This window comes from Mirounga angustirostris, unplaced genomic scaffold, assembly GCF_029215605.1.
Source record: "Mirounga angustirostris isolate CCGP_5_RB_7025 unplaced genomic scaffold, mMirAng1.0.hap1 SCAF_10, whole genome shotgun sequence".
NCBI classification, from domain to species: Eukaryota; Metazoa; Chordata; class Mammalia; order Carnivora; family Phocidae; genus Mirounga; species Mirounga angustirostris.
Window position 1 is genome coordinate 51439590 of NW_026991718.1, and position 20285 is coordinate 51459874.

Here is a 20285-nt window from a genome sequence, read left to right on the forward strand (position 1 = left end):
CCCTGTCTTTCCCTATTTATCTCTGCCTCCCTCCTCCTAAACTGCTGGCAGCCACCGATCTTTTTATAGTTTCCATAGTTTTACCTTTTCCAGAATGTCCTACAGTTGGACTCCCACACAGTTTAGAGCCTCTTTTGATTGACTTATTTCACTTAATACTATGCATTTAATATTCCACTGTCTGGATGTTTATCCGTTCATCTACCGAAGGACCTCCTGGTGACTTCAGAGTTTTGGCAATTATGAGTAAAGCCACTATAAACGTGTGTGCAGGTTTTTCTGTGGACGTAAGTTTTCAATCACTTGGGTAAATACCAAGAAGCTCTACTGCTGGACCATATGGTTACATGATGTTTTATTTTGCCACAAACCATTCAGCTGTCCACCAAAGGAGCTGTACCATCTCACCAGCTGGTTTTGCTTCCTGTACCAACTTTCATCTAGATGAGTCTGATGTTTTTTCTAGGCAATGCTTCGGAGATACACTGAATATTAATCAAGACCCCCTTCTCACTGCGCTCCTATCTCGGATTTAAACAGGCGGGCTGCCACCCACGTTGTTCTGTCATTCTTCTGTTCTTGCCTGAGCTAAACCATCCTAGGAGAAAATGTCCTCTTTTCCTTGATCTCTCTTCCCTTTTCCTTCTCCTCTCTTCCCTTCCCACCGCCCCGCCTCCCCAGCCAAAAGTTCAAAAAAGTAAATAGGGAAAGGGACAGGAGTAGGTTGGTGGGAGAGCTCCCATTCCCATTTCCCAAGAGAAGAGCTACTGTGTCTTCCCAGATTTTTGGTCTCCCTTTAAAATGCATTAAGTTGACACCACTAAAAGGTACATGATGCTCTCCACCCCAAAACGGTGGGGACGGGCATGTCCTGTTCGTAACTGGTTTGTCTCCCGGCGGCAGATAAGACTTTGCACATACAACTAAGTGCTTTGGGGGCATTCACTGAATGGCTGTGCTCCCTGTGGCTAGAAGAATCCACACTGGCGGAGGGAAATTTGTCAGGGGCCCTAAAATCAGGCAGCAGGCTAAGAGACAAGAATACATCCCTACTCCAATCACTTCCTCCCCCTTAGGGCTTTTGGGAATCTCTTTGGAATCCCATGACTATAAAACACTGAGAGTGGGTTCTGTCTGTGCTTTGTCAGTCTCGTTACTTTATAGGTGGGCTTCATGTTGTGCAACCCAAGTGCTCCAGATTAATACAGAGAGACAGACAGATGAGCTTAAGAATAGAGGGAATCTCGAAGGGGGAAGGGAGGATCCCAGTTAAAGGAGAGCAGGCAGATCAGCAGGACCCCCCCCTTCACCCCCCATGAGCTTCCCAAAGACCATTCACAGGGCTCTAATGAGTACCACCATCCATTCATGTGACTTCTGGCTTGTTCCGTTTCCCCCCGAGTTTCGGGTGCTTCTGCTCGTGTGCAGCTGGAGGCTGCATGCCCCATGCTTGAAGGGACTGGCCCTGGTGGGGTGCAGGACTTCTCAGTGGGGTACACTATGAGCATCTTATGCGGGACAAAATCCTATGCATTACACCAACTTAGTGTCCCTGCTCTTACTGCCTAAATACCAGCAATGCCCCCCGTCATTGTGACCATCAGGAGCCATCCCCATGAGTTTCCTGAGGCTCCCTAGGGGGCACTGCCAGTGGTGAGAACCAGGGTAGGGGTGGCCTGCTCAGGGTCTCCCAGGGCAAGGCTGTCAATCCAACACCTCCTGCCCTCCCCTTGTCCGGATCCTTTTCAGCAGCTGGCACCTGCACTTGTCCCCAAGGCCCTTTCTCACCCATTCTTTCCTCTTCCTCTCCTCCTGCCCCTCACTCATCTCCAGGGCCCAAGGAAAAGCAGTCGACATTTTTCAAGTCAGCAGTGTGACGGGGGTTGAGAAACATAGGGTTACAAGAACTTCAGAGAGTTTTCCCCTTAACTCTTAAAAATCTGTAGTTCCGGGAATCTGTTTCCTCTGGCCCCTGCTTCTCAATCAGTGGCCCTCATCTGATCAAGTGAGTTCTCCTAAGGGTGTCCTGCGGCCAGCCTTGAGAACACAGAACACGATGGAAGCCTGACCGTGGTGATTAGCATTGGTGCAAGGCTGTCTGTCCCCTCTGTCCACCACCCCCTTCCCAGGCTGATGCTGCATCGATCTGAAATTCTTCCAAGTCACGCTGGTATTTATCTTGGCTCAAGCATCGCAATGCCTTTCGCAGGGTGGGGTTCTGGGGGTGTCCCGAGTGCAGCAGCGGGAAGGGATGAGTTTGTCACCACCAAGCTATTCGAATGGAGGAAATGGGGCAGAGTTCAAGGATTGCATATTTTTTTTTATCTCCTCCTGGCGCATAGCCTGCTTGCAAGCCACTTGCTGTGAGTGGTGTGTACCTATGGCCATGACGTAGCTGAGGGATTAGCCTGGCTTTGTTGGGCCTGCTGAGAGGCTAACTCTGCTGGTTTGAGGTCCAGGCCGAGCCACTGCTGACCCTGGGCCTGGCGGATGGCCCTTCTGGGGCCACAAGGCCAGCTGAAACTGAGACGTGGCCATGGGCCTCTGTGGAGGGGGAGGGAGATTTATAAGGTCCCCCGGGACACTTCAGAGCTGGCATTTGGTTTCTGCATTTCCTGGCAGCCGGGTCTGGGCTCACCTGGTCCCAGTACTGAGGGACCTGAGCCCTGCAAGTAAGACCATTGTGTCTGCCACTTCATCCTGGCCTGGTCTCTGGCCCGTTCCCCTCCTCTCCTCTGGGACTCTGGGAAAGTCAAGCGTAGCCCTTTCCGCAGACGCTCTGATGCCTCCAGTCGGTGTCAGCCAGCTGGTACGAGGTTTCAGAGCACCTCAGCTTGGCACAGCGGCTTGCGACCTCAGAGCTCGGCCCTGGGTGAGCCTGTTGGTGATTCGGCAGCCGGGGACCTCCAGCAGGCCCGGGAGGGCTCCGTGATCCTCACCCCGCTGCCCCGCAGTTCCCAGATGGGGCCCTCCGCCAGCAAGCACGGGAGCAGGCCTGCTGGAAAAGGAAGTTTGACTTAGTACCCAGCCCTTGGCCCAGGTCTTTGCTAAGGCTTTAACTCTGCCCAAGACATGACTGCTTCCTCCCCACACAAAAGGGCGTAGCATAGGTCTGTGTGGGTGGGAGTGGGCACAGGGCCATTCCTGCCCAGAGGAGATGCTTGGTGCATCCTGGTTAGCCCATTTTTTGATGAAGATATGTTGTCCCTGAATGCTGTTGGCTGCAGAGGAGCAGGTCCTCTTAGGCCACCAAATCAGTAGCATTATTCTAGGAGGCTCTGAAGCGGGTGGGGTGTTAGAAGAGGAAGATGTCTGCATAGCAGTGTGAGGTGTGACCTCACCTACCAGACCTCAGAAACAAAGGTATCTCAACGGGCAGCCTCCGCATCCTGCTGAGAGGGTCTCTCTGGCTTTTTTACTTAGTCCTTTATTTTTTTGGCATGCCTTTCCAGAAGTCAGACCACACATCACCTTTTGCAGCTGCATTCCTTCTCTGTGCATGCGCTGTCAGTTCCGGGCATTTATTAAGATCTCGACTGTCAAGAGCTCAGAGCATTTGGCAAATATTCCCATTTGCCCCTTGAAGTAGGGGAAGAACGTAATCGGTTCTTCTAAATCAGAGATGGTGGGAAACGAGGTCTGGGCTGAGAGCGAGCGAACGAGCAAGGGGGCTGGCCCATGTGAGCGACTGCAGCGGGCCCCGCGCCCACCGGTGCTGACAGGACTGACCCTGTCCGGGGGCGAAAGGAGATGGCATGCCCGCTGGAGGTCAGGAGGGTGCTGTGGAGGAGGTAGGGGTCTAGTGGGCCTGGAAGGCTGGGGAGAAGGGGCGGGGGCAGCAGGAAAGAATGAGGAAATTTAGGACACCTGAACCAGGTGGACGCATTTGGGTGGAACAAAGGGCTTGAGTAGAGAGCATGAGAGATACTCGCGGAACGCAGGTAAGTGTTTACTTCAGTTGTGTTTCCTTCTCTAGACTAAACTCCTGTGGCAAGTCCTGCCTTTGCCCGAAGAGCCCCTGAGCGTGTAGTGCTCTGCAAACAGCCTTAGGCTGGCCCTCCTGCTCCAAGCCGGTCCACGTGGCTCTGGCCCCCTCTTGACTCCATCTCTTCCTCCTTGGGGTCATCAGGTGCAGGTCTTCCTGTTTTCTCATAAAGTTTTCGGGAAAAGCCTACGAAATGAGTTAAGGATGTGGAAATAAACGTCTCTGGAGTCATGCCAGCAGGTACCCCAAACAAGTCAGGGTCCTCTTGGCATGCGGGTTCGGGAGACTCACTCCCGGCTCCGGAGAAGGATGGCTCTCTGCACTCCTCCTCTACGGAGGCCAGTTCACATCGTTATTGAAATAGACACAGAGGTGCCTGGGTGGCTTAGTCAGTTAAGCGTCTGCCTTCAGCTCAGGTCATGATCCCAGGGTCCTGGGATCGAGCCCCGCGTCGGGCTCCCTGCTCCGCGGGAAGCCTGCTTCTCCCTCTCCCACTTCCCCTGCTTGTGCTCGCTCGCTCACTCTCTCTCTCTCTGTCAAATGAATCTTAAAATGTTTCTTCTATTTTTTTTTTTTTTAACTCCCCTTCCCTCCCTTCCCCCCGAATGATGGTGCAGTCAGACATTTATGATGGAGTTCAGTGTGAATGGTTTGCCAAGACTGGGAAGGATTACTTCTCACAGGAAGGATCTGTTGCAGACAGTGTAAGAGAAGGAACTTCTAGTCCTTTTCTAGGTCTGCGGCACCTGGGGTGGAGTCTGCCGCGTAGTGGTCCTCAGCAAGTACTTCTTGAATGAATGAATGCGTGCATGCAGGCCAGGTTTCAAGAGTTGTTCATCTCCACTGAAGTCAGAATGAGAACCAAGACTTAGAGCTGTGTGTCTGGAGGGTATACCATAGAAGGGAGGAAGGAATTCTGAGGATCAGCTGGTTTTCCCATTCCCCATCTGCACACCCTCAACACTCACCCCTCCACTCTGTTTTCAGGTTAGTGACCTGTTAGAAAAACTCAATCCAATATACATGGGTCAAAGACCTAACTAGGTGTGAGGCATGGTGCCTGGCATGGGGGTAGAGATGAGTAGCGCATCATCTGGCCGCACCAGAGGGAGACAGAGAAGATGGGAGAACTTCCAAACTACAAGGCAGAATCAGATAAGGTCTGCTCTGAAGAAGAAATGATTATTTCTGACATTTGGGTGGGGCTTTGAGAGGCAAATCTGACTTCATGGGTTGAGGAAGAGGAAGGGGCGTGCCAACCTGAGAGATCAGCAGAATATTCCCAGCAACTCTCGGTGGTAGCTCCATGTGTTGCGTGTTTATTATGTGCCACTCTGTGTACCCCACGTTTTCCATGGGTCCCCTCCCCCCCATTTAATCTTCATCACAACCCTGTGCAGAAAAGAGATATCTTTTTTTTATTTTTAGATTTTTTTTTTATTTATTTATTTGACAGAGACACAGCGAAGGAGGGAACACAAGCAGGGGGAGTGGGAGAGGGAGAAGCAGGCTCCCCGTGGAGCAGGAAGCGTGATGTGGGGCTCGATCCCAGGACCCCGGGATCATGACCTGAGCCGAAGGCAGACGTTTAACAACTGAGCCACTCAGGCGCCCCAGGAAAGAGATATCTTTAGCTGTTTTTACAGCAAAGAAAACTAAGGCTCAGGCAATTAAGTATCACAGAGCCACAAGGACTGGAGTCTGGACCCTGGTAGCGTGAGCCCACAGCTCTGAGCCAAGTGAGGGCAGGTTGTGCGCAGGGCAGAGGGAACCATGACAGGCAGCTGGAGTCAATGGGTCCAAAGGGAGTAGCAGGTGGAAATAGGGTTTGGGACCAGGTTCTGCACCTTACATCTCTGCTCGGGACTTCAGGCTGGGTTCTTTGAGCGGGAAGCCTGTGGGGGAGTTTAGAGGAAAGAAGTGCTATGGTCCAGCCGGTGTTTCAGGAAACTCACTCTGGCAGCAGGAGCAAAGGTAAAAACGCTGTTGGCAGGCAAACCAGTCAGGCAACTATTGCGATAGCCCAGGAGAGATGATGAGGCCTGAATTGGGGCATTAGCAGTAGGGATGCGGAGGGGGGTTGCGCAGGATGAGCTAGACAGTGCAGAGGCAGACTGCGGAGGAGGCCTGGGCTTGGATATGGGGTAAAGGGGAGGGAGGGGTAGACGATGGCTGTCAGGTCCTCAGCCCCGCCTAGAAGCCAGGAGGAGGTGGAATAGGTCAGGGATGAGACGAGTTTATTTTTGAACACATGGTTTGAGGTACAGGCTTCTGGGGAGTGGTCAGGGTGCTAGAGGCTATAGGAAGCAGGGGAAGTGTCTGAAAACATGTGATCAGTATGGCGCCTTTGGCAGCCCGTCCTTTTCTGCTTGTGCTTTCGTATGGAAAATTCTATTTTTCTCTGACTTTGTGCATACCATTTTATTGCATTTAATCCTTGCAGAAGCCGTGTGAGGAGTTGTCCTCCTTATTTATGAATGAGGATGCCGAGGCTCAGCGAGGTCAGATAACACACCCAAGGTCTCACAGATAAGGACGGCAGGGCTCGGATTTGAACCCGGTTCTGAGGACAAGGCTCCTCTCTGCTCTGCCATCACAGAGCCTGAATCAGAATTAGAAGGTGGTAGACCTTGCAGTCGAGACCCCCATCTGCTCATCTCTTCCTCCCTGATCCTGAAGGTTCCTCCTGAATACTTTGGCTTTTTCCCATCTGCAGATATATTGAGATGGGTATGGAAAATACCTATGAGCATTCAGGTAACACTGGCTTATTTTCCATGACATAATCATGAGGTGTTGCCTTAGACTCATCAAGGTGGACTTTACCACTTACAGCCACCCCAGGGGTCATTAGGAGGGGCAGCTGAGAGTCCCAAGCTCACTGACCCAAATGCATTCCCTCGTGGATTGTGAGCTTGGAGTATATTATCAAAACTGTGTTGAAAATGTAGAGATAGAAAGCGCTTGTTTAGGATTAGATTGAGGGTCTCACCCATATTCTGATATTTGATGTAAATGCCATGCTAAATTGAAGGACAGAATTACCATAAACCAAGCTCGCTCACTGAGACAGGCACACAAAGGCTTTACTTTGTCTGAGTCTTCTTCAAGGCAGGGATCCACCTACAGAGTGTTGGAATGAAGCCATTGTGTGTCCCTCCCCCCCCCCCCCCCACTTCCCTGGCTGGATGGTTGAGGAAGATAGCTCTGAATCTTCATAGATGCCTGGAATTTATGGACTGGCCGACATTCTGGCCCAATTCTGTCATTAAAGGTAAGGAGCCTAAGATAGAGAGGTGAAGTGACTTGCTAAGGGTGACACGATTCGTAGCTGACCCTGGTCTCTGGGCTCCCTGTTGGCCTGTGTTCCTCACGTCACAATACATACCTGGCTTCTCTGCAGGAGAGAGGAGGAGGAAGCGGTCTTTTCTAGCACGTCTGTGTTCTTTGTACTTGGCAGGAGCAGCAGAAGCAAAGTGGGGCCAACTGGACCTTGTGACAGGACCTTGCTTCTGTCACTTGCAAGCTAGGTGACCTTGGGCAGGTTACCTAATCTCCTGTACCTCTACTTTCTTACCTCCAAAATGGGAGCACGACAGTATCTACTTCCTAGGACTTGCTTTGATTCTCGAGGGAGACTCTGCAGGGCACGTAGTAAGCACTCGAGCAAATGTTGTGGCTCTTACCCGCATTAACGCTGTCAGCCGCAGTGGTAACCATCCTCTGACTGAATCATGTGAGGAGGGAGCTCGGGAGACCAATCAGCCTCCAGTGGTTTTCCCTCCACCACCTGTCACTGGCATAGAAACGTCTTCCTGCTTCACTTGTCCCATGTCACGGCTGTGTTGGGGCAAAGGGGTTGGGACCTTGACCTGTGTGGGTTTGTAACTAAAAGCTGCCGCCTCCCTGTATAGTTGGTTTCTTTGCTGTGCATCACGACGTGCCACCTGCCACACAACAACACTAACCCTTTCAAATAACTTCTCTGTAAGGCTCTCTCCTTGGGTAGCAGGGTCCAACCTGTGTTTTAAAAGCAGTGTTGAGATGCTGGGATGGTGGAAGAAAGAGCCCTCTGTCCCATAAGCCCGTCTGCCCAGGGTGATTCATTCCCGTGTCACATATTTCTAAACTCTCCCTGCTATCCCCAGAGTATTCCTAATCCTGTCTGGCCAGTTCTTCTACAGATTCCTCTGCAGCTTTGCCTGACATCCTCTGAAGCAAGTGTCACTGATGTCTCTGTAAGCAGGGGCAAATGTGAATTGTCACCTCTTCCTTGGAGAGAAACCATAGACTCTCTGAGGGCCATCCTCCCTACACCAGGGCGTGGGGGATGCATGTGGCTGCTTTCAACCGTGACACTTTCAGGTATTCTCGCCAGGGGCAAGCTCCTTGTCTGCCGGTCCTACCAGACTTCCTCCTTGTCCCTACCTGCAGTGTGTTTGTTTTCTTTTTCTTTCTTCCTAACCAGTTCTTACCCTGAAACCAGCCAGCATTGTCCCGTGGATCAAAACCTCTTGCATTTAAAAATACTGATAAAGGGGGCGCCTGGGTGGCTCAGTCGTTAAGCGTCTGCCTTTGGCTCAGGTCATGATCCTAGGGCCTTGGGATCAAGCCCCGCATCAGGCTCCCTGCTAGGCAGGAAGCCTGCTTCTCCCTCTCCCACTCCCCCTGCTTGCGTTCCCTCTCTTGCTGTGTCTCTGTCAAATAAATAAATAAAATCTTTTCAAATATTGATAAAGTCCTACAGTATTAGTTTTTGCTATGCACTTAAAATCCTGCCATGCTTGCAGGTAAACCATAAATGTTGGGATGCAGCTCATAAGGGAAGAGGCCTTAGAAGCCATACCAGCAGGCCCTGGGTCCTATGTGACCCGCTCACATGCATTTTTGTGCCCACACGATTGCCCTGTGCATGTCCCTGTAGACCACAGGCCAAAATGCAGGATTCTCCCTCTCTAGGTACCACCCACCACTTCCTGAGATCCTGGCTGTATCCCATATGACCTTCCAGCCCTGAGTACAGCGTGGGGGGGGGGGGGGGGGAATCCTGGCTGCTCACCCCACAGCACCATACTCTTTTGCCCCTCTCTCCTGCCTGCATTGTTTCTTTACCCATGGGTCTTTTTTCAGCATCTCCTTTAAATCCATGGTATTCTTCAACCAGAAGGATCTACAACACCCTCTCGCCATCCCCCCCACATCTCCCTGACGCCACAACCTACCCTTTACCCTTTCACTCAGGCAGCCTGGCTTTAAGTGGATGAGATGTGCAACTTTTGATTTCTGGGGGCAACAACTGATCCAAACTGGACTGGGTCAGAGCCGGGAAGCAGACACTGGCTGTCCCAGATGCCAGAGCAGGGCAAGGTCAACTGTGCTGGGGTTCCCAGGGGCCTGAGGATGCTTCTCCCAGATCTGGACACTAGAGCTGAGTGTCCACAGAGGAGGTGGTCACGAGGCTGACGGGTGGGAGAGGATAGAGGGTGTCCCAGTCCCATGCGTGAGTGAGGGGCTGCACTCAGGGACTGGGGTGTGTGCTCTGTGGCCCAGGGGAGCTAGGGGTCCAGCACCTCTCAACAGCAGGTACCATTTGCATATCAGTGGATGGGTTTCATGGTGGCTTCGGTCTATGAACTCACCAGATAAATAGGTTAGCGTCTTTTTTGACATTCTTCCTGTTGGAAACTTTAAGTTCCAAACAGCTAAATTGTAAGGACTGCAACCCTTGTCCCCCTTGAGGGCAGGCCTGGGTTTCCACGCTTCTCTGGGTGGAGGATCAGCTTTCATAGGTACCCCCCCACTTCCCCTTTTTTCTTTTTTGAACTCCATGATCCAGGGATTCCCCTCTTTGGAGCTATTTAAGCAGAAAGGTGCTGGCAAGAGCAGCCCCGAAGGACTCGTGCCCCAGAGGGAGGCCGCTGGGGGGGCCCGTGGCAGGCGAGGGGAGCGCGTGGCTGTGGCCTCCAAGCCCCCATCTGAACTGTGTGTGGTCTTCCTGGGGCCACTGCATGCAGCAGCTGTACTGTCCCCACACAGGTGCCCCAGGGAAGGATTGCCTGTGTTTTGGATGAGCCTCATGGGTTTCTGGAAGGCCTTCACACAGCCTGGTTTTTCCGAGCACCTGGCCTTACGCAGATGCTCAGCAGCCTCGGGTCTGGATTGCCCACACCCTTGCCCCTCAGTAGACCTGGCTCCTAGTGGGGGAAATTGGAGGCCACGGCTGCCTCCAGAACAGAGAGATCAAGCTTTGCTGCTAGGCCTGCTGAATCTGTTGTTCAGACTCATTTGGGGGGTGCAGCTGGGGAGACACACCTGCCAGTGTTTCCTGACAGCCTATGGTTAGAGGACCGGGAGTGGTGTGGTGATGTAACGCTGTCCTGGACGTGGACTTCAGACAGCCTTGAGCTTGAACTTGTCTGCAGGGGCTTGGACAAATTCTTCACCTCTGTAAGCCTCCATTTCCTTGCCTGTGAAACCACGTGTTTCCAGAGTCTGGACCAGAAGGCAGGGAGGCTGGGAGGTGCCACATCATGGGTAATCACGATTGACTAACACATAAAACCTGAGTGCTGGACCTGGAACTGCTACCTGTCCCGTAAGGGGCAGCCCCACCTGGTGGGGGAGGGGGGCAGTGAAAAAGGTCTGACCCCTGTCTTTTGGTCTGAGACCCCCCAGGAAAGCAGAGGCCTCACCTCTCATCAACAGAAGTTGTGCCTGAACCAAAATTGCAGAGAGAAGCTCAGGGCATTAAGTTGTTTACCGTGGGATTTTGCGGGTATAGAAAGGAACTGTTCTTCTCCATATTGCTCAAAAAACCCGGTGACTTTCATCTGTGGAACACGGTGATTTTGCAAACTCCGATGAGTTCCCAGAATGCCTTTGTGAGCTTGGCAGCAGATGGCTTTATGGGTGAGGAAGAGAGCGGGCAAAGTAACCTGCCCCACAGCTTGGGGCGGGAGGGTTAGCCTCTCCACAGACTCCGGAGAGTGGGTGTCCATCTCTGCTTGGTCCTGGCTACAGTTGGACGGTATTTGCTTTCTTGTCTTGGCTTTGCTCAAGCAGCGATTGATACGGAGACCAGAAACTACAGCAGCTCTGCTTTCGCTGACTGACAGGATATGGGGCCCAGGAGGGAGGTGGCAAGATAAGTCATTGGTTTGGGGACAGTTTGTGACAGGCCAGAAGCGCTTCCTCAGAGTTTTGCGAGGAATCCCCGTGTTCTTTGTGTTACTACCGGTCACTGGCTGACTGTCCCAGAGTGCTTCGTGGCAGCACCAGCAGAGCCCGATCGTGACTGGTCCCCATCTGGCAGTGTGGACCTGGCCTTGGCAGGAATGCCTCACTTGGATGCATGGTGTGCAGGTCCCAGACTTGGCTGTTTAAATATGTCTAGAGGAACCATAAGAGCCGAGCTTCCAAAATGAGCAGCAAGAAGGAATCGCATGGAGGAAGGCGTTTGATTTTACCCACTTTCTCTCTCGCTCTGTCCCTACTCTAGCCCCCAGTAGCTGGTTCCTGTGTAGGGGTATTGGGGAAACCCATGCCAGACCTCCAGGAAAAGCAGGCTGCCATTTTTGTGATGTTTCTTATTGCAAAGGCCGAAAGGAAAGCCCTGAGCATGATTGCTTTCCCTGTGCCAAATACGTTTCTCCCCTAAGATTCAAGGCCTTCTGTGTCTACACCCTGAGCGGAAAGGGGAAAGGAGCCCTCACAACCTGCATGTGGGAGGGTGTGCTAGTCCCTTGCAGTTGAGCAGCACCAGCCCACAACTCTGCTTGTTTTCTGTGCTGACTTGATACAGCTGTCTTCTGGGCCAACCCATAGGTGGCCCGGCCTGTGCACGGCCACCGGGGTATCTTTCTGCATTTCAGTTTTAGGAAGTCATTCTAACTTAGTGCATGCTGATTGCATAACTCCCAAGAGGTTCCTTCTTTATTGGAACTTTGCTGCTGTTTCCAGAAACCTCCGGTACCGCGGTGGGAGGGCGCAGAAAGTCATCTGCTGCTGGCAGGGACATCTTCATGGACGTGCAACCTGTGTCATCTCCCCAAGTCCCCATGCTCACAGGGGCCCCGAGGTTGGGGTTTAACGCTGTGCAGTGGCAGTCTTGAAATCCTTAATAGTTTTACCTTTGAATTTGTATTTCGTAAGTGAAGTCCAGTAGGACAGTGGAGTGTGTCCTAGGGACTTGGAGCTTCAGCTCCCATGATCCTACTTACCGCCACCTCCCTGCCTCCCCTGCGTGGGTTCTCAGCCCTGCCACACTCTGCCCCTGGCAGGGCCCGGACACAAAAGCTGATGTTAGGTGTGTGCACCCCCCGGCCTTTTGGAACAGGGCATGGTGGCAGTTGTCCCCATCCCGAGCTGGCAGCTCCATGGCCCTTTCAGTGGGTCACCAGACAGGGGCAAGGCTCCCCGCTACCCCTGATCCAGGTACCCGATGCATCAGACACAGACGTTGTAGTACCCTTGGGGGTCAACTGTCTGCCGTGGTTGGAGTCCCTGGGAAGAAGAAAGACCTGTCCAGATGGCCCTGCCTGGCCTGGTCACAGCACATCGTCCAGCTGCTGGTGGGAAGGGAAGCCAGCTGTGGGTGGTCGGCTGTGCACGTGCGCACTCGTCCCTGGGGCCCCCGGGCGCCTATGAGGTGCGACGCTCGGCCTGCAAGAGTCCTCACAGCTCAGAGACAGACAGATGGCATAAGCAGCGGAACAGCCATCGTGACACGCACAACAGCATGAACGTGCTTAATGCCACTGAACTGTACACTTAAAGATGGTGACAGTAGTAAATCTTATGTGTGTTTCATTACAATAAAAAAAATTATACCATATTTAAAAAACAAAAACAAAAAACACCAGAACAGGTAGAAAGAGACCATGGAAGGAAGGAAAAAGCTTTATATTGAGTACCTTTAATGGCACTTTTTTTTTTTGCTGCTTTTTGAAGATTTTATTTATTTATTTGAGAGAGAGAGAGCACATGAGAGGGGGGAGGGTCAGAGGGAGAAGCAGACTCCCTGCCGAGCAGGGAGCCGGATGCGGGACTCGATCCAGGGACTCCAGGATCATGACCTGAGCCGAAGGCAGTCGCTTAACCGACTGAGCCACCCAGGCGCCCTTTTGCTGCTTTTTGAATAGGGGCCCCACATTTTCCTTTTGCACTGAGCCCCAAGTTATATGGCCAGGTCTGCCTTTTGGCCACTCTGTAAAACTGCCTGGTCTTTCCCTTTCAAGGGGCCTGCCCTCAAGTCTTGAAAGCGGTTTGCCGAGCAGACTCTTACCTTTCCTCTCTTCTCCCCACACAGGTCTCCTGTTGGCTGTGTGCCAGGCCCTGGAGAACAGCACATCCGCCCTGAGTGGTGAGTCCCATCCCCTGTCCCCTCCGTGGGGGATGAGTAGGGGACCGGAGCAGACCTCGGCTGCTGGGTGGAGCCTGCCCTCTAAGCTTCCTGCGGAGCTCCTGCCCTTTCTGCTCATGCAGGGCTGTCCCCTGCATCCCAGGGGCCCGGTTGCGCTCCTGAGGGGTCTTCGTTGTAGGAGCAGGGGGCGCTGTTCCCCCTCCCCTAAAGGCTTGCCATCTCCCAGCTCTGTTCAGACAGTCCATGTGGGCAAGGGTGCTGGAGGGCTCGGGAACAGCCCCAGTCTTCCAGCTCACGTAATCATGCATCTAAAGAGGAGCCCAGATTCCTGAACCCTTTGTCTGCTTCTGCCTGGTGATCTTTGTTTCGTTATTTTATGCGTTGTCTTTTGACATTTCTGGTAATATTTCCCTTATTTCAAAGATCCTAGATCAACATATTGGGAGGTTTGGGCAATGTAGAAGGCAAATGTCTCCTGGTCAGAGTACTGCAGAAGCATCCGCTGTTGCATTGCTTTTAGCCTTCGTCTGGGTGGCACTCATATTTTTATACAGTTAGTCGTGGCGAGGAAACGATTTTGATTCCTGCTTTTTAAACTCAAGTTTTCAAGTTGTGCATTTCTCCATGTTACTGGAAAGTCTTGAAATTTTTCCTTTTAAAATACCATGTTCAGGGCGCCTGGATAGTGCAGTCAGTTAAGCGTCCAACTCTTGGTTTTGGCTCAGGTCATGATCTCAGGGTTGTGAGATCAAGCCCCACTTCGGGCTCCACGCTCAGCAAGGAGTCTGCTTGAGATTCTCTCCCTCTCTCTCCCTCTGCCCTTCCCCCCACACACACACTTGGGTGTGCTTGTTCGTGCTCTCTCTCTCTCTCCCCCTCAAATAAATAAATAAATCTTTTTAAAAAGGTCGTGATGTTCCACTAAAATGGACATGTGTGATTCAATTAAGCATTCTCTTTTGTATATTTATGTTGCCTCCAGTTTAAATTATGATGCTCCCTCTTCATGCCTAGAAGCTTTTCCCTTTCAGATTCTTTCCTCAGGGTATGTCTCTGGGAACACGAATAAATATATTTATGACCCTTGTAACAAATTGCCAAATAGCTACGCCAGCAGTGCCTGAGTCTGCCAGTTTCACTATTTCCTTGTTGACGGGGAGTATGTTCCCATCTGTTACTACGGCAGACCCCTGCTGTATCTCCCTAGTTAGGAAGGTGTGTATGGCGGGAAGGGGGGTGGTTCTTATGTATTCATAAATCCTCTAACCAACCGCACAGTGTCCCTGGTACTTTGCTCTTCTCCTCTTCCACACCTTTCCCTCCAAACACACTGGAGGGGATGCTGCCATTCCCACTGGGTACCACAGCTTCTGTGGCCCCACACTTTCCCCCTTGGAGCGGTTATCCTTGCTGCAGTTGGACCCTTAAAGGGTCCAAGCTACTTGGTGGCCCATGATGCCACAGAAGGAAATGCCTTACTTCCTCTGTGTTACGCTTGGCATAAGGGTGTGTCTATCCCAGAGCAGTGTTTCCAAGGTCCAGGGTCTACCAGAATTTCCACTTTTCAATTACCTCCCCCGTCACAAAGGGCTCAGATGTGAATATATTGGGGGTAAAGTGGGGGCATGTGGTTTGTTCCACCACACTGGTCTCAGAATTGTCCTGTCTCCCTTCCTAGGATGCATTTACCCCCAGGTGCATCCTTAGCCCCTCCTGGTCCTCACTGCCGGACCCAGTAGGCGAGGAGCCAGGTTCTCTACTGAGTCGCTTGCAGGTGGTAAGTTGCAGTGATGGCAAATGCTGATCCTACCATCCAGTGATGGCAGATGCTGATGCAGCCAGGTGCTCCTGGTCATTTTACCCTCCTCCATCCATTCGTACAGACAAGAGAGGCCTGTCCTACCTGAGCCTATTTCATCATGTGTGGCTCCTGCCAGGGCCCTTTGGGGTTTCCCAGTCTCTCCTGGGCAAACATGGGAAGACCTGCTATATTCGTCCCCAAATGACTGTGCTTGCTGCACAAGTGACCGGCTTCTGTTGCACCCTTCTGGACTTGCTTCTATGAGGATGTCTCTGACATCTGCACGTACCTGAAGTTTATCCTTCCTCTTTATGATCTGTCTTCACAGAACTTGTCACGCCCTACTGCGTTGCACATTACCTTGTAACGGGCTGCGGGCCGCTCTGTGGCCCAGTGTGGTAGGTGAGAGCGCGGGCAGTGCCACGACTTCCAGCATCCGGGGGGCCTCGAGATCCCCGAGCTGATGGGACGTCTGTGGAGAAGGGAAGTGGGCTGCCTGTCTGGCCTCTGCATTGCTGTTTGATAGGTCACTTGGCTGTGGGACTTGATGGAATAGCTCTTTCCATTCTTACTTACCCTCCACCGAGTCCAGAGAGGGCTGCCCAGGGACCCAAGTCCACGTGGCAGCGATGGCATCAGAGCCGCCTCTCCAAGGGCCAGGGCTTTGGCCCTGAATCAGGCTGGTTTGCTTAACTTCCTCTTCCTTTAGGGTGACCTTCCTTCTTCTCGAAGACTCCTCAGGCCCTGGGAGGCCTTGGCCACCCCGACTCCATCCCTGCCAGACATAACTGAAATCCCGCCGTAGGTGCAGTGCAAGCCAGCCACACTCCCCACCCCAGCACTGGGTTGCGTGTCAAACCCCTGCATGACTCAATAAGTAAAAGTACTAGGGACTGTGTACTAGTGGAAATATTTGTACACAGAAGAGAAATAATAGTGAAATCAACCCCCATACACCCGTCACCCAGCTTCAGCAGCTCACAGCATGTGCCGTTTTTCGTTCCTCTATTCTCATACCATTTTGATTTTCTCCCTTGGCTGGGATAATTTAAAGCAAAGTCCATTTCACTTGTGAATGTTACTTAGAGGTCACAGGTAAGGATTTTTTCTTTTTATGTTCAGCTAGCCACTGCATAGTACATAATTAGTCCTTGATGCAGTGTTCAATGATTCATTATTAAGTACAACACCCAGTGCTCATCACAGCACGTGCCCTCCTCAATACCCATCACTCTGTTAACCTCCCCCCACCCTCCTCCCCTCTGAAACGCCCAGATTGTTTCTCAGGGTCCATAGTCTTTCATGGTTCATCTCCCTCTCTGATTTCTGCCCCTTTGGATTTCCCTTCCTTTCCGTGTGGTCCTCTCTGCTATTGCTTATGTTCCACATATAAGTGAAACCATATGATAATTGTCTTTCTCTCCTTGACTTCACTCACATAATCCCCTCCAGTTCCATCCATGTCGATGCAAATGGTGGATATTCACCTTTTCTGATGGCTGAATAATATTCCATTGTGTATATGTACCACGCCTTCTTTATCCATTCATCTGTTGAAGGGCATCTCGGCTCCTTCCCTACAACCCAGCAATTGCACTACTGGGTATTTATCCCAAAGATACGTAGTGAAAAGAAGGGGCACGTGCACCCCGATGTTCATAGCAGCAATGTCCACAATAGCCAAACTGTGGAAGGAGCGGAGATGCCCTTCAACAGGTAAGAACTTCAAAAAAAACAAAACCATAGTCCCATTTCACCAACAAAAGCAACAATAATCCCTTCTTGTTAGATCCTTAAATTTGGAGGGCAGATGAAGCTGCATTCAGAAGTGTTTTGTTGTACCTCACTTAACTTGCATTTCCTTTAGTGTTTTCGTCTTTTGCTTTCTACTTATATTTCCTTTTGGGTGAACACTGTTTTTGTTAAGTGTGCTCCCTTGTGGACGGGATGACTGACTGGCACACCTGAGTCCCTCCTAACCCCTTATGCTCTGGCTGGGGGTGGGCTCCCTTACTAAATCCCAGAACTATCCATTTAGGTGTAAAGATGGGCTTTTGGAGAACAGAAGCTATCCAAGGCTTTACCCGTGACCTGAATATGCAAGTCTCTTCATTCTAAGGGTTGACAGGAATGAGAAACAGTAATGGATATAAGAAGGTTTTGATACATGCTTTTTTTTTTTTTTAAGATTTTGTTTATTTATTTGACAGAGACACAGCGAGAGAGGGAACACAAGCAGGGGGAGTGGGGGAGGGAGACCAGGCTTCCCGCCGAGCAGGGAGCCCGATGTGGGGCTCGAACCCAGGACCCTGGGACCATGACCTGAGCCGAAGGCAGATGCTCAACGCCTGAGCCAGCAGGCGCCCCGGTCTTGAAACATTCTCATTGCTGGCACAGGCACACTTGGGATTCAGCTCTAATGTTTTGATGGAGCAGCATGGAGAGAAAATTGCAAACTCTGTGTGCCAGTCAACGGTGGCACATGAACTTGAGGGAACATGGGGCTGACCCCATGTGGCTTTCTTGTGCTTTTGGAAAAAAAAGTTCCATCATCTTATTTCTTGAAAGTTGCCCTTGGCCTTTCTTATTGAGGTTTCATTGTTTTCTTCCAATCTTCCTCTCTCTTGTTGTCAGTAAATGCTTTTCAGACATCCACTTTGAGTGGGACACTGGAGAAATACATGCCTCAGGCTGAAGGTCAGGAATCTGGGGATTGGGCCCAGCTGGTCTGTTTCTGCCGAGCCCCTGGGCAAGTTGTCCATCTGTCTCCCCGTTTGGATCTGAGTTTCCTCATCTGTTGGACTTGAATCAGGAATAGCCTATAAGGTTTTTCACATGACCACTCTGATAAATTGGTAGAGATTGCTTGGAAGGCTTTGTTGAGAAGGATTATAAGGCTGCCTTCAGGCTCTTGGGAAATGTGGCCATGATCCGTGAGTGTTGCCTGCCATGAACCTTAGGTAGGGAAGCAATAGTGTGACTGCCATGTATTTCATTCTCTTGGAATCAGATGCTCTTTTACACTTAGGTTCTAAAATTCTAGTTGCTGGGACTATACAAACAAGCAGTCCTCCTCCATCCTTGTGCTCAGAGAGCCCACCACACAGGTGAAAAGATAGCATGGGAACTTCTAATGCGAGCCTCATGTTGACCTAAAGCCACCTCGGCCTACTACTTAGTGGATGATTTAGGAAATAATTGCTGTGGGAGTCAAGTCAATAGTCTGGGGGTTAAGACAAAATTTTTATCTGGTTGGTTGTTAATTTGTAAAGCACACAGAGAAACCTAGCTGGAGGCAGAAGGAGGGTGGCAGCACCTACAGCTTAGAACATCTGTCACACCCTTCCAAGGAAGGAGTTATGACCTATCTTCAAAAGGCACCTTTTAATGTCCCTTCAAAGGGACAGAACACAGCCGGTTAAGTTGTTGGGTGGCTCCTTGCTTAACCCTCTGAAATGTTATGCATTTCCCAGGCCGCCCATCTGGTTCTCATGTTTTCATGAGACTCACTGTAATGGCCGAGGGGTGTGGTGAGGCCCTTGCTCAGACACCTGGCTGCGGGCTCTGGGCTTCCCTCTGCCATCTGCCTGGCTCAATTTGCACGCCTCTTGAAATCTCTGATCTCCTTCCTCTAGCCTGTGTCTACCACCACCCAGCTGGAATCAGGGAGTGTTTGAAGGCTTGCTTCAGGGAGGGTCTGGGAGACTTTTCAGAGGCGGTGGTGAAAGAAAGTGGCGAAGATGTTATGCGGTGATGGTATTCATGGGGAAGGTCACCATGCTGCCCGGCCTGGGGAGATGGTGGTCAGATTTGGATGAGGACATTGGGCTTAACTATGTAGAGAGGGTGAGCTCTGGCTGGGGGTGCACAGAGGGAGGGAAATCAGATCGTAGGGAAAAGTCTTTGAAGGCATTACTTGTGTGGGAAACAGGTAAAACGTGGGTCAGCCAGCAAGCAAGAGATCTGTTTATTGCTCATCTCACCTAACAAAAGCTTTTCAGAACTGCAAACTGCTTCCCCATTCCATTGTCTAGTGTTTTCCCACGTGGAGCTGAAGTCATTCTAAAATTAGAAGGCTCACGTGTTCTACCCAGGTACATGGTTCACTGTTCCAAATATGTGTCTGTAGCACAAGAGATGTGGGAATGCCTGGGTACAGGAGAAAAGTACATACACCTGTGTGTGCTGGGACTTCCTTGTTTCAGAGACTATTTGGAGGAATGTAGGACCTCACGAGAGAATAAGGATTCTTTGCTTTCCTCTCTAGGATTTATCCTTGTCGTCCAATTCCTCGTTTCACCTTTTACTTTTTGCAAAAGAAACTATGCTGGATGAGAGAGAAGTTTGCTCAGGGTAGCAGACTGACCATAGGATGTGGAATCCATGATTATAATTCTGACTCACTAGCTACCTGACCTTAGTAGAGCTCTTCAGCACCCCTGAACCTCAGTTCCCCATCAATAAAATTAAGGTGTGGGATTAGGCAGTATCTTTTCAAACCATGAGTCACAAAACCACTTCAGTGGGTCAGAGCCAACATTTTTTTAAAAATGAGATTGGATAGCTTAGAACAGAGAATTTCAGAGTACATTATATGAAGGAAGGTCAAGGAATGATTCATGATATTCTTGTTTTAGTTATGAACGGACTCCTATCGACTGGCATTCTGCATCATTTATGTGTATAAACTGTACCTATATTGCATCCTTTATAATTTCCAGGTCTGATTTCTTTGGTGTAAGAACTTAGACACTAAAGTGCCATAAATCTTTCTAGACCTATACATTCCCCCCTCCACATAAACCTAATTTTTCGTAGTTGTCTTGTTCATCTCTAATTTAAAGCAGTTCTTTTAATCTATTCACCTTCAACGAGTCTTTCCAAAACACTCAACTTATAATAGAAACAACAGCTTAGGCACAGATATTTCATTAGTTTATGTAATATGTAATTATGTTACGTAAATACATAAATGAGTACAACTAACATAAACAGGTTTGGGAACAAAACACAAATGTCCTCCTGGTAAATAGCTTAACTGGTAAAAACAGAAATGGGCTGGCAAGCCAGACTAGCCAGCTTACTAAGTTTTTGCATGCTGAGGGCACTGGTCTTGATGTTTCTAAGAGAGGATGGCA

The 20285-nt window shown here is 50.7% G+C and overlaps 1 protein-coding gene across 1 annotated transcript in view; it reads left to right on the top strand.

Annotated features, from left to right (window-relative positions):
- TGFA (transforming growth factor alpha) overlaps nucleotides 1–20285 on the top strand; it is a 106888-nt gene that overhangs the window by 24253 nt on the left and 62350 nt on the right. Inside the window, exon 2 of the mRNA XM_064572361.1 lies at nucleotides 13293–13346. Within this exon, the coding sequence (XP_064428431.1) occupies nucleotides 13293–13346 (54 nt within the window). The remainder of the gene's footprint in view (nucleotides 1–13292; nucleotides 13347–20285) is intronic.